This window comes from Ostrea edulis, chromosome 5 (genome assembly GCF_947568905.1).
Source record: "Ostrea edulis chromosome 5, xbOstEdul1.1, whole genome shotgun sequence".
Taxonomy (NCBI): Eukaryota; Metazoa; Mollusca; class Bivalvia; order Ostreida; family Ostreidae; genus Ostrea; species Ostrea edulis.
This window is the reverse complement of record NC_079168.1, coordinates 54914998-54929788: the sequence shown is the minus strand read 5'-3', so window position 1 is coordinate 54929788 and position 14791 is coordinate 54914998. Positions and strand designations below refer to the sequence as shown.

Sequence of the window (14791 nt, the reverse complement as noted above, 5' to 3'; positions counted from 1 at the left end):
ATTAATTCAGAAAAGTTACATGGATTATTTAATGGCGGATGTTTATAAAAGTTTATGTTGATTTACCTAGGAGTAAATCAGCTGACACAGAACCCCTGCTGACGACCACTATACAAATCAATACAAATTACTGCGCAGAAAAGTGCGTGATGACCCAGGGAGATTGAACATAGTTCAACTCCCAAAAATTAGATTAATTTCTGATATAAAAATGAACATCTTTGTACGATAAAGACCATAGTGTTTTTTATCATATGAAATTAAGGAATTGAAGCATAGCTTGGGATTGACATGAAAACTTACCGAATTGTGCTGGATAGTAGTAGCAGATGTAAAAGTTTATCTTTTTATTACGATCATTACTAATTTCCGGAGTGTCTCCAGAGGTTGATGGTGCTTTTGATTTAGTCCCAACAGTATAACGACCCTCTTCAAAACTCATATCTGAAATCCAGTAGTAACATCAGTGGCATAAATCTATTTGAAATTAGTTAATGAATTCCAAAATGTATTCAAATTGTATTTAGAAAATTTGATGATGAACATTTGATATGAAAAAATACTTTCTGATGATTTTCATGGTAATGATAAATGAATATGGTAAGCATTGAAAAATAATGATTTTGCTATAATTCTTAAAAGCACTTTATACTACATTAATAATTTGAATAATTTAATGTGCAACGTCATTGTATCTTCAATTTACCTTCAACATTTTGACAAGAAGGTGATTTTTTAAACATTATGAAAGGCTCTTTGTTTGGGAGTTGAATCGGGTTTCGGGTAAATCCATCGGAACGACAGCAGAAATTCAGGTTGACATGATCGACAAAGGAACCATCGGGAAGGGAACCAGTTAAATTGTCTGGAGGTTGACTGTCCACCAATGAAATAGAACCTTCAGAGAATCCTAATACCCCAAGGAAAACAGTATGTTGCAAGTTATGTATAGTACTTACAGATTTCTTATATCTAATTAAGAGTTATCAATTTTCAAACCTGTACTAAGAGTCCATCGAGTACATACCATCAGGACACACTCCCCCGACTCGGAAGATACAGTATGATCCAGGGCTCCACATTGCCCGGTCTCCAATTGGGGTAGTTTCTGTCTTTGTACAGAACTTATAACGTAGAGCTTCACCCTCCGACTTGAGTGCAGTGTCAGTATCAGACGAAACAAAAGAATATTGCGAGTATTCGACAAGTTGTCCAGATTCAAATCCTTCAGGACAACCAGAGGCAGCTTGAATTAATGCAAAGGGTTCCTTTGGCCATCTTGAGTAAGAAAGTTTTTCATCTGAAAAAAGTGGAACAATTGTCACAATAACTGATTTTCATTCATAATACTAACATTTATTTGAAATTAAAATGTTTCAAAATTTAAACGAATTTGATGAAAAAAGAATATTAGGAATATTAATGACACATTAGTGAGGAATCATCGTAGCAGTACTCACCAAAATTGCTCGGTGTATAATAACAGAAATCGAGCCTATAGTTTACTTTGTTTGATATTGTTAAACGCGGTATATCTCCAGAAGTATGCAATATCTCTTTATTGTTTTTTATTCTCAAATATTGCATGCTTGCCTTTATTCCTACAAATAGCAAAATCAGAGAAAATATTATTTCAAAACATGAAACCATACGCTTGATAAAGAATTAAACTAGTGAGAAAATTATTCAGTATGGAAAAGCAATGAAACGTAGTTCTATTACATTTATCGTTATTCACATCCTTCCAAGAATTAGAATTTAGATAACTGAAGATAACAGAACCTGAGACTTTCTGACAACTTGAAGTATCAGCAAACAAAATAAACGGTTCCTCTGACGGAAGTGTGATGGGCTTTTTTGTTTTTCCATCACCACGGCAACAGAAATAGAACCTAGCATCTCTGGAGAATTGGCCATCAGGAAGAATGCCATAGAAATCAGAAGGAATCTTTGTATCATCATATTGTATGTATCCCTCATTAAATCCTGTAAAGAGTATCACCAGTTGCTTCTTTAGTGATCTCTAAAATCATTATACTGAATATTGCATTGAATAAAAAGATCGTAATTGTTTAGATACTTTTAAGGCTGTTACCTGTAGCTCATTAGCCTTTGAACACACTGTGCCAAATGCTAGGATGGTGTTGATTCTAGTTAATACGCATTGCATTTGTCAAGATTCATGATAATTATGTTTGTTGCAAATAATTAATCCTATCCAGTTGAAAAATGTTACGACAACGCAATTTACAAATAGCTTGAAAAGGACTGCATGTTGTGAAGGAAGGATGTGTTAATGAACAAGAGGACCATGGGCCACATCGCTCACCTGTATATATTCGCATGTTAAACTTTTATCCCTATTGTGATCCCAACCTACTCCCGGGGGCCATGATTTTTTCAAAATTGAATCTTGTCTAGGTCAGGAAGCTTTCATGTGAAAGCAAACTTTTCTGGCCCAGTGATTTTTCAGAAGAAGATTTTTAATGATTTTCCCTACATATTTGTATGTAAAAATTGATCCCCTATTGTCATCCCATCCTACTCCCTGGAGCCATGATTTTTACAAACTTGAATCTGCACTATGTCAGAAAGATTTCATTGTAAATTTCCACTTTCCTGGCCCAGTAGTTTTTGAGAAGAATATCTTTAAAGAATTTCCCAATATATTTGTATGCAAAACTATGACCCCCCTTGTGGCCCCATCCTACCCCCGGGGTCCATGATTTTAACAAACATAAATCTGAAATATGTTAGAAAGCTTTCATGTAAATCTCAGCTTTTCTGGCGCAGTGGTACTTGAGAAGAAGATTTTAAACATTTCCCCGATATATTTGTATGTAAAACTTTGATCCCCTATTGTGGCCTCATCATACCCCCGGGGGCATGATTTGAACAAACTTGAATCTGCACTATGTCAGAAAGCTTTCATGTAAATTTCAGCTTTTTTGGCCCAGTAGGTCTTGAGAAGAAGAATTTTAAATGACCCCACCCTATTTTTGTAATTATCTCCCCTTTGAAAGAGACATGACCCTTCATTTGAACAAACTTGAAAGCCCTTCACCCAAGGATGCTTTTGGTTGAGGTTTGTTGAAATTGGTCCAGTGGTTCTGGAGAAGAAGTCGAAAATGTAAAAAGTTTACAGACAGCCGGACAGCCGGACGGACAGTCGGACTGACGACGGACAACAGGCGATCAGAATAGCTCACTTGAGCTTTCAGCTCAGGTGAACTAAAAAGCTATAAATATGCGTGATACTGCCATTTCTATTTCATCTGAAATAGTATTAATATGTAACATTATGTATTTCCATTTTGTAGTACATTGAAGCTTATGGGCAATTTTAATTACTGAAAATATCTTAAGACTATTCTTTTAAACTCTAGAATTATATAGGACAAATTTTTGCGTATTGTAAGTGCATCGAGGACATTATTACTTATTACGTCAACAGAAATATGTAGAGTTATTAAGATCCATAGAAGGCAAAGCGAAGCTAATATACAACCCGACAAATTTCTGGAAACAGTCAGTAACAAAGGTAATAAGTGTTTTGTTTTGTCGAGGACCAATATATCTTATGACTAAATATGAATATGAAAGAAATACAATAACAAAGACGATCCGGACGCCATGTTGCTATTTACATTTTGCTACTAGCTTTCTAAAGAAATGTAGACGGCAACCATGCGATACGTTTGATCCAATGAAGGAAGCTTTATTCTAGTCCCAGGCAAACCAAAATTTTCACTGCATTACTGTTACACCTTCACATATCTAAACTGATAGCAGACGTGTGTTGTTGTTTTTTATATATACTGCAATGATTGATTCATGTGTGTTTTGATTATATTGTGCTGATACAAATAGATAATACAGGTTTCTGCGAATAAATCAAAGAATTTTTAATTGCAAAAAAGTCAAGTTTAACACAGTGTAGCTTGATAACAAGAACTTAACTGTTACTTTTCATTTTCGTTTTATTATTGAAAATATTTTCGTTTCTTTAATTAAAAATACCATATTTATATTGCATTAGTGCAACCATCATACATTTGTGCACATGATAAATGGTTTTTTAAAAAAAAATAATTGAAATTAGATTAGCACATTGTATGATCGATGAATGGTGTCCGGATAGGGCCATTTGCAAAAGCGTGAATGCGCGTTAGTCACAACATGCCATCACGCCAACAAGCAACGCTCCTTCGCGCTCTCACGCCAACAAGCAACGCGCCTTCGAGCAGACAAGTAACGCGCCTTCGCGCTCTCACGCCGTGTTGCTTGTTGGCGTGAAGGCGCGATGACGCGTTGCTTGTCTGCGCGAAGACGCGTTGTTTGTTGTCGTGAGAGCGCGAAGGCGCGTTGCTTGTCTGCTCTAAGGCGCGTTGCTTGTTGGCGTGAGAACGCGAAGGCGCATTGCTTATTGGCGTGACGGTGTATTGTGACTAACGCGCTGTCACGCTTTTGCAAATGGCCCTATCCGGACACCATATCAATGCACTGCAAAATGCAATGCAAGATGTAAGTTGAAGCGTATCGTAAAGGAGCGTAATTATTGGTCTAAATGTGAATAAATGGCTATTTTACTTACCATTGGGACAACCTCCTTCATAGCGATAGATGCAATATTTTCCTTCAGGCCAACTTGGTGAAATTCCATTCTCCCTAGTCTTCTTTTTGGTACAAAATTTGTACCGGGTAGAAGTGCTGTTTGATATTACGTCAGCGCTAAATGTATCGCTGTGATGTGTCATTCGGGTGTCGTGGTGATGCTGTGTGAAACCGCCTTCATAAAAACCACTCGGACAGCCGGTAATCCGAGTACTGAGGAGAGTGAAGGAATCCGAGGGCCATGTAGTTGCAATCATTCGATCTGATGGTAAAGAAATACTTGTAAATAATATTTCGAATCAAGGATTTTTTCTCGAAAGATCAACATTGTGGGTTTAAATTCGCAGAGCAATTCATTTCTTACTAATTTGAAATTTTATAATATTACAAAACTATTATCCCAGCCTCTACGTGTAGCCATACACGCACATGTAATTATTGCAAAGAATCCGAACCGATGGTGCATGCATAAGCAGTGAATTAATTGTCTGTAAGTTATTTTTACGTATCCATTCGCCGTATCACACGGTGATTTTCAAGAGCGATAAAAAACGTTTATGTACATATACCGACTTTATCAAGAAGAGAATTACCCAATATCCACGTTAATGTTACTTTATAATTACATACACTGCACCTGTAGTGCCAGTGGCTGGGACAACTGAAGCACATATCAGTTATTTCATTTCCTTTATGACAAAGCAGTCATTTAACAATTCAAACTAGATCCACGACGGGTGTGACCGGTCGACAGGGAATGCTTACTCCTCCTAGACACCTGATCCCACCTCTGGTGTGTCCAGGGGTCCGTGTTTGCCCAACTATCTATTTTGTATTGCTTGTAGGAGTTATGAGATTGATCACTGTTCGTTATCTTCACCTTTCATCCAGCTGTATGACTAAGTTCGAATAAAGATTTTCATTGTTTCGTGCCATGTTAAATAAACGTATCACTGTCAAGCATACCTCCGTCGTATTGTGTGCGACATCCTCTGGCAGGGTCCAGCCCCTCCGGACAACGACAGGTACATTTGTTTTTTATAAAGGCCGGGTATCCAGAGTTCTCACAGGCAAGGGAGAAACTGCTACACTTCATACCTACAAGATATCGAATGTTTATATCGAATATATATATATATATATATATATATATATATATATATATATATATATATATCATAAAATGACAAATATGGGTCTAGTCAAAAGTATTATTCTACACAATTTCATGTTCATCTTATTATAAACCAATCGCAACTTCTCGGCTTGCCGGAAAGGCCCGAGAATGTGTGATTGGTATGGTGTTGCTTCGCTTCGTTTTGGAAATAATTTCCATAACCAAAATCACGGATTGAAGAAACGAAAAGGCATATTTTATTTATTCAACAATTATCAAAACTTATTTCTTCTGTAAAATCAATACTAAACATCGATAAACAACGAATTAAATTCATATTATATTATCTTAAGTTGTCATTAAAACAATAATAAAACTGGCTCAGAGCTGCCACATCACTTTCAATACTGCTATTTCATGTTAGTTTATCGAAAACGAAAGTAGTTTTTTAAATTAATTTTACGATATTCATTATTCAAGTAAATTTCTATTATAGCTTACGGACTTCACCTCACATATGAAAGAATATTAAAGGTGAAAGCACTAACTCAAAAATTGCTAATTCATATATATTGCGATATTACGATATATATAAATATAAATATATATTCTTTATCTGGGGGGGAGGGGGGGGGGGGGGGCTCCGTGGCCGAGTAGTTAGAGCATCGCGCTCAAAATCAAACGACCTCTCAAATCTGCCGGTGCGGGTTCGAATCCCGCTCGCGCCAGTGAGAAAGTTTCACACTTTACTTTCGGAAGGTCGGTAGTCTCTTCCCAGGTACATTGTATCTGGGTTCTCTCTTCCACCAATAAAAACTGGGCGCCACCATATAACTGAAAAATTGTTGAGTGTGGCGGAAAACATCAATCATCATCATCATCTTTATCTTGGTATCAGGGTAGAATTATATATATATATATATATATATATATATATATATATATCCAAATAGTGTTTTAAAAAAACCACAGTGTCCGGTATTAAATATTAAAAGAAATAGAATAACCAGTACACAAAGTTAAAATTTTAACGCAAGCGGTTTCATTTTATAAACCTCAGGCGTTACATTTTAAAATAGTTTGAAATGGACGCCTTTATGCTTAACGTAAAAACCTTTTCCCTTCATTCGTTTATGACGGCGTTATCAACGTGAAATGTTAGGACGCCTTTATGACGTCAGGCCATTTCAGACTATTTTTAAAATGTAACGCCTGAGGATTATTTAAGAAATAAGGTATCATTTAAAAATATTTATCGGGATATAAATACGGGTTGGTCACGTGATCAAATTCCATAAAGCCCGAAGGGCTTTATGGAAAATTTGATCATGTACCAACCCGTATTTATATCCCGATAAATATTTTAAAATGATACCTTATTACTTATATTTACATTTTTGGTCGGTAACATTGCTGAATTGTGTTAACAACACGTTTCCATACATTTCAAATTGTTGACGTCCACAACGAAGCGTCACAGATGTTCAAAATGACGACAACACAAAACAAAGTTCTATAAAATGAAGAACTGTTTTAATTATTAAGACGCTAGAAAGCAAGTATATCAACATATACTTATACATTAACTCGGGAGTATATAATGGAAAACTCTTCCATATGTCTAATTTTAGGGGGGGGGGGGAATTATGATTTAAACGGGGATGCGCAGTGTTACACTTAGAGTTGTGATGCGCTTTGACTTTTGAAAAGTGAAGACGTTGAAGACCGACTTTGAAAGATATTCTGTGGATATTACGGAGTTAACAGAAGACTGAGATGGAGGAACATGAAGAACAGGGCGGCAGTCATCAGGTGTAGGCAAATTATTTATAGACAGGACAGAGGACGCAGCTCAGATGAATGAATCTCCGGAAAGAACTGAACATCGCAGAGAATGTGGAACTGCACGAAGGTAAGGGACGGTTTGGATTTGGATATGTAATTGTTGATAAACATGAGCTCACTGAACGCTTCTTTTGACTCGATAATTTTTTGTAATAGGTTTTTCACGACGCCTCGCTTAGATGTCCCGACATAAACTTGCTGCTGTGGCACGGAAGCATTGTGGTGTGTAGGTCTTAATGCACTTCGACGACTTATCGGCCATACATCCTGTGAATGACCATTTTGCTAAAGCCTAATGTCATCGTCTAGCAGTAGGTACAATTCCGCATCACCGATGACCAGGTTGAAGTTGTAGCAGACGAAATTTTAGACATACATTAGGCCTAGTAGGCTAGTAACTAAAGACATTGTTTACAGTTATGCTTTTATCAATTATTGATGAAAGTTCACTGCTTGGAATACAAATAAAACCGTAAATACATTTTGTGGTGTTGATTTCATCTATTGAAAGATTTCTGTAGTAAGTGAGAGCGATTGCTAGATGTGTATTGCCTTAGTAAAAGTAGTACCTGTTACCTACTTTTAACAAATGTTCATACGCACAGCCGTGACCTCTGTTGACCCCGTAGTAGATTTATCCAGAAATAAATACGTATTGCTCGTAATAGTGTTATGTAGGAGAAAACAGTTGCAAATGTAAATATAAAATGATAGCGCTTGCGTTAAAATTTTAACTTTGTGTACTGTTTATTTTATTTCTTTTAATATATATATTTAAGAAATAAGGTATCATTTAAAAATATTTATCGGGATATAAATACGGGTTGGTCACGTGATCAAATTCCATAAAGCCCGAAGGGCTTTATGGAAAATTTGATCATGTACCAACCCGTATTTATATCCCGATAAATATTTTTAAATGATACCTTATTACTTATATTTACATTTTTGGTTGGTAACATTGCTGAATTGTGTTAACAACACGTTTCCATACATTTCAAATTGTTGACGTCCACAACGAAGCGTCATAGATGTTCAAAATGACGACAACACAAAACAAAGTTCTATAAAATGAAGAACTGTTTTAATTATTAAGACGCTAGAAAGGAAGTATATCAACATATACTTATACATTAACTCGGGAGTATATAATGGAAACCTCTTCCATATGTCTAATTTTAGGGGGTGGGGGAATTATGATTTAAACGGGGATGCGCAGTGTTACACTTAGAGTTGTGATGCGCTTTGACTTTTGAAAAGTGAAGACGTTGAAAACCGACTTTGAAAGATATTCTGTGGATATTGCGGAGTTAACAGAAGACTGAGATGGAGGAACATGAAGAACAGGGCGGCAGTCGTCAGGTGTAGGCAAATCTTTTATAGACAGGACAGAGGACGCAGCTCAGATGAATCTCCGGAAAGAACTGAACATCGCAGAGAATGTGGAACTGCACGAAGGTAAGGGACGATTTGGATTTGTTGATAAACTAGACTCGTTGAACTGGCACTATCTCCTAAAATACTTTGAGCGCTCACTGAGCGCTTCTTTTGACTCGATAATTTTTTGTAATAGGTTTTTAACGACGCCTCGCTTCGATGTCCCGACATAAACTTGGAAACCGACATCAAGCACTATGGCTGCTGTGGCACGGAAGCAGTGTGGTGTGTAGGTCTTAATGCACTTTGACGACTTATCGGCCATACATCCTGTGAATGACCTTTTTGCTAAAGCCTAATGCCATCGTCTAGCAGTAAGTACAATTCCGCATCACCGATGACCAGGGTGAAGTTGTAGCAGACGAAATTTTAGACATACATTAGGCCTAGTAGGTTAGTAACTAAAGACATTGTTTACAGAAATGTTTTTATCAATTATTGATGAAAGTTCACTGCTTGGAATACAAATAAAACCGTAAATACATATTGTGATGTTGATTTCATCTATTGAAAGATTTCTGTAGTAAGTGAGAGCGATTGCTAGATGTGTATTGCCTTAGTAAAAGTAGTACCTGTTACCTACTTTTAACAAATGTTCATACGCACAGCCGTGACCTCTGTTGACCCCGTAGTAGATTTATCCAGAAATAAATACGTATTGCTCGTAATAGTGTTATGTAGGAGAAAACAGTTGCAAATGTAAATATATATATATATATATATATATATATATATATATATATATATATATATATATGTTTTTACCCCTTTATCCAGTGGATATAACTTATACGCTAAATTATTTGTAGGTGTTACTCCGCCGCGTCACTTAATATAAAGGAACTTGATCAGGCTGACATAATTCCCAAAAATTTGATGGAATTGGCACACGTGTTATTAGATTCTTAAAGATTAGAAAACAATGAAATCATATATTAAGTAAATAATTACGATGAAGGGAACACATCTATTATTTTCATTTTCATTATCTAGCCTAGTTATCGTCTCGAAAAAGTGAAACAGCCTGCAGCTCACATACAACCCCTTAACATGTTTTGGAAAATATTTCAATGATCAATGAATAAAAAAAAAAAAACATTAAAAGAAAACCAAAACCACATTAGACGAGATGAAATGAAATCCTTTTTTCATAAAACTCGCAATGAAAACCGTTTTTATTGAATGTCCCTTCCCCCACGCTGTAACTGATCATGTCTTATCGTGTGAATATTTCTGAGTGTTAGAAAACTCGATAGTTCACATTAAGAAGCAAGCACACTTTTTTCTCTCTCACATACGAGTATTTACCCCTTTATATAGTGGATATCAACTTTCCAACTCCATGCGCGAAATGAACCCGGAATACGCCACAAGACGTTTCCATCACAAATACAGAGGTAAGAAACACTAGCACGTCTAACAATGAAAGGCGCAAGACCCTGCATATCACAGGAAATATTAGAATTCTCTGAATACATGGTGGAAAATTCATCTTCAACATTCACACAACAAATCCAATGAATGAATAATCACACAACTTCAAAGTAAAACGTTTTTATTTTTTTTCCCTCATTTAAATACGATTTTTTTTATGAATTGAACATTATTACAGTCAATATTCATTTTTATTTATATTTCCCAATGAACTATTTGTACCGACGTAATGTTAACTTTACGAATGTGGGTTGAGGTTAACAAACAGGATATTTCGGAAATGCGAATCCAATGGTCTGTTGGGATAAAATGTGATAAAAAGAATCCCCCATTGTTTGTGGTTGGATGTGATTATTATCCAACTTGTGTGTTTTCTATAAATATAATCCGATATAACAAAACAAAAACGCAAAAACACCCACCCACCCCCCAAAAAAACCCGAATATTTTCTCTTTCCCAAATCAATTTAGAAATACTACATTTACTTTTATCTTTGAATACCTGTGGTCTACATAAATGTAAACAATAATTTTTTTTTCCAAAAACACCTCTATCAATCTGTCACGCTTGATTAATCAAGTTCATAAAAAAGAATGTTTGACTTGATTTTTTGTAAACTAGTTACATGTTATTGAAAATTTGGATTTAGGCAAACAATAAGAGTTCTAACAACCCATATTTAAGATTTAATTGCGTATAAGACACTGCGATGCTACGCTTAAACGAAGATGCTACTCGCAGGAACTGCACAACAGAAAGTTGCAACTAAAATTTGAGAACCAATCAACTGCGCAGCGGTTGAAGACACGTCTCCATCAAATTGGAAACAGAAATAACAGACCCAAAACTGGCTGTCCCCGAGTCCCCACTCCCAGGTAGAACCACCAGATCCGTCTTGAGCACATGGCGGCTGTTTCGCTAACCGATCGTAGATCGTAAACGTACGATTACGTTTGAGATCACTTTGACGCACACGTACATGTATACGAACGTTTCACGAAACCTATCGCAGTCGTAACACTTACGATTACGATTGCTATTTACGTCTTACTTTTTAGAACTACAGTCATAGGACATAATTATTCGTCACTTTCAAAATGGCTGCCATGAAACGCACGTCCACTTGGTGAAGTTTGAAAGTTGTTTGCTGTGGATAGAATTAAAATCTTACCTCTGTATTTGGTAAGATTTCCTTTCATCCTGATTACCTCCTTTAGTCGCCCTGGTATAGAATTATAAAGGTCCTGTACATAGTTTAATGGGATGTTTTCCCAAACAGTCCGAATTTCCGCTATAAGATCTTGTCTCGAGTTTATAAAATGGACACGGGTTTCTAGTGTTCTTTTCAAATGTAACCATATGTTCTCTATTATATTTAAATCGGGTCTATTTTCGGTTCCTAATCGCACATACAACGCCATTTGCGCACGGGGTGGCGAATGATTATGTCCCATGACTGTATTTGCTCTATGGAGGTAACTTCAAAATTAATCCTACCATGGAAAGAAATATTCCTTCATTATTTCCTCATGGTTTTAAACATAATTATCCTTATCGTCTACATGCATGTTGTTAACAAAAATAATGGAAATTTTGATCCCGATCTCTAGTGTAACGTTTACAAAAAAATTCCCATTGACTTCATGTAACTAAGTTGAAATTGGTTTAAAAAATGTTATAAGAAATAGAATAAAAGATCCACATTTTATAGGATTTGAAATGGCATGTATCCACCTGTTCAAGTGAGTCAAGTTTCCATCAATAGGCCCCGAGTAAATTATATTCAAAGGATTAGAAAAAAAAATAATAAAATGAAATATTGATAAAAAACAAAATATGATAAGAAAATGAAAACAAAAATTGCACACAATTATAGAAAATTTTATCCTGCATCAAACACATTTCAAACCATGGATATATGACATGCATTCGTTTAATAATTGTTGTAAAATGCGCTGTAACACTAATGGCATATCTTTTCACTTAAAAGTATAAATTTAAAACAAATCATGGACTCAATTTGTCCTTAAATGACTTGAAATTTATTTTCCTCATGCGTTTGTATTCTATATTTTTTCCGTTTAGGCATGTAAGCTTATACTAACTTCCAGCTTTACATGTACGTGATGTATAATCCGGATCAATTATTAAAAATCATTATTGATATTGTGTTTTATAACAAGAGGTCGGAGTCCCAAGGGTCCCATAATGACCCATCTCTTTTCTGTGTATACACATAGGCCTAGTTTGTATGTTTAATTTCTAACGACCTTTATAAAACTACAGAAAAGTTCCACTTCCAAAATTAGGATTATAACCCCTCTACCATAACCAAATCATGTTATTATCATATTTTCCTAAAATTTGTAACGTTTATCATTTGAATGTGCATGCATCATGCAGTTAGTCAGTTGCATCAAAGATGTTGATCCGATGGAAAAAAAATAGCCGAGTACGTCGAATCGCAACGTCTCGGATTTAAATCAGCTGTTACATGTCTATGAGAATTTTAATGTCTTGAATTCTGACTAATGTTAAATATACATGTACATGTAAACTAACGGTGATGCACGCACATGTAGCAACATCTCCCCCTCCCCTATTACTTTTGTAATAACTGTTTTCGCTAATATTACATGCAAATTTCGATATATTGACTACTCCCCTCCCCCTCCTCACTTTAAAAATAGAAATATGAGAGTAAAGCGATGAATTTATTGCCTTTACATTTATTTCGGCAGATTGGTCACTGGGGTAAGCCCGTTTTTTGTCCGAACTCTGTGATACCATAAATCTATATTTACTACATTGATGATATCACAGAGCTCGGGCCTAAAACGGGCTTAGCCCCTGTGAGACTGGTATTTCTGTAGTTATGCGTAACAAAGAAGGATAACTCTAATTAATTTAAGATTCGGGCTCGGACTGTACAATATTCTTGTTCAAAAGCAGACTGCAAGTCATTGTGATTGTTTCTTCCTACAAAGTTTAAACAAACTCAGTCAGGTAAATCCTACCACAAAATGATCTCAAGCAGAACCAGCATGGCGGCCATATTACTCATTTACGTGCATGTAGGAGCACTTATGATAGCCCTAGACCACTCGTGGAGTTAAGATTATAATATTGATCGTAAATCGCAAGTCGTAACTTTTAGTGCTACGTTCACGTTTAAGTTTACGTTTACGTTCTACGATCGTTTAGTGTAATGGCCGCCTGCACAACTGCTTTAAAACTGTTATGGAAACAGCTGTAAGAGCTGAAGGAGGAAGTAACGTATACGCATCCAAAATGTGTACAACAGACTGCCAGCATTTGGAATTCGCCCAAAATATCCATACAATGGAAATCCACTGAACATACCGAGGTGTCTCCAAGCTCAAATAGACTGGTTAAGACGACATAATCACAAAATTTGAGGCGACAGAAATGGCAGCATATTCTATTTAAACACGACTCAACATTTAACTTGTACAGAGGTATGGAATTTATGTAAAAGTACAGAAATCAAATTTTCATGTATTGTACATGCATATGTGTATACACCTTTTTTTAGTATATAATACACAATGATACTGGGGCAGGCAATATGCACACGATTTAATCAATTTAAAAATGTAAGCATACCATTACAATCGGTAATTTGAGAAACTTCGCCGAACAAATAATACTGGTATGGATCAGCTTTCTTTACCAGGTACTCCAAGTCAGGATCAAAGACAGACATAGTCTTTCCTCCATTTGAGAAACCCTGTACCAATAGAAACTACATGTACAATTGATATTTTACATTGTAAAATTATTCCAAGCCAGTGATTTTTTTGGGCCAAAATGCCACCGATATTCGGCTGTTTCCCCTAAAAAAATTAGCTATTGTTTCCCAATTATATATATATGTTTTTCCCAATTTCAAATCTAGGGAAATTAGGCCTTCCTAAAAAAAAAAAAAAAGGTTACCGTATATTGCTGATAAAGAGTAAATACGTTTCTTTCTTCAGTTGTATTCTCCAGACCACTGTACATGCAAAAGGTTTTGTAAAGAATATATAAAACAATGGAGGCATCCATATAAGCAGATATACAGCGAAGTATATAGCTTGCAGATACACATCAAGCCATATTGTTGACACTTTCATTTTGACCGCCATATTATATGTAGGGTCAGGCTAATAACAGTAAGTGGCCAACAGTATAGGGTCTTACTAAAATCCGAAAAATACAAACAGGAGAAACATTCTGGAAACTTGATTATTAATATAATATTTACAAGATTATGGGTACAAATGCTGGTGAATTAATAATTTATTATTTTCTTTATGAAAATAGACAATAAGTATTTCTTA

General features: G+C 35.7%; 1 protein-coding gene and 1 long non-coding RNA gene across 2 annotated transcripts in view; one reads left to right on the top strand and one right to left on the bottom strand.

Moving 5' to 3' along the window:
• LOC125652110 (uncharacterized) overlaps window positions 1-14791 on the bottom strand; it is a 79872-nt gene that overhangs the window by 29758 nt on the left and 35323 nt on the right. Inside the window, exons 10-17 of the mRNA XM_048881078.2 lie at window positions 14076-14199; window positions 5581-5712; window positions 4595-4876; window positions 1783-1986; window positions 1461-1601; window positions 1028-1300; window positions 707-910; window positions 304-444 (exon numbers count right to left, since the gene is read on the bottom strand). Coding sequence (XP_048737035.2) covers window positions 304-444; window positions 707-910; window positions 1028-1300; window positions 1461-1601; window positions 1783-1986; window positions 4595-4876; window positions 5581-5712; window positions 14076-14199 — 1501 coding nt within the window. The remainder of the gene's footprint in view (window positions 1-303; window positions 445-706; window positions 911-1027; window positions 1301-1460; window positions 1602-1782; window positions 1987-4594; window positions 4877-5580; window positions 5713-14075; window positions 14200-14791) is intronic.
• Window positions 8846-9500, top strand: LOC130054581 (uncharacterized). The gene is made up of 2 exons (XR_008802893.1): window positions 8846-9034; window positions 9150-9500. It is a non-coding gene; the product is annotated as an uncharacterized LOC130054581 (long non-coding RNA).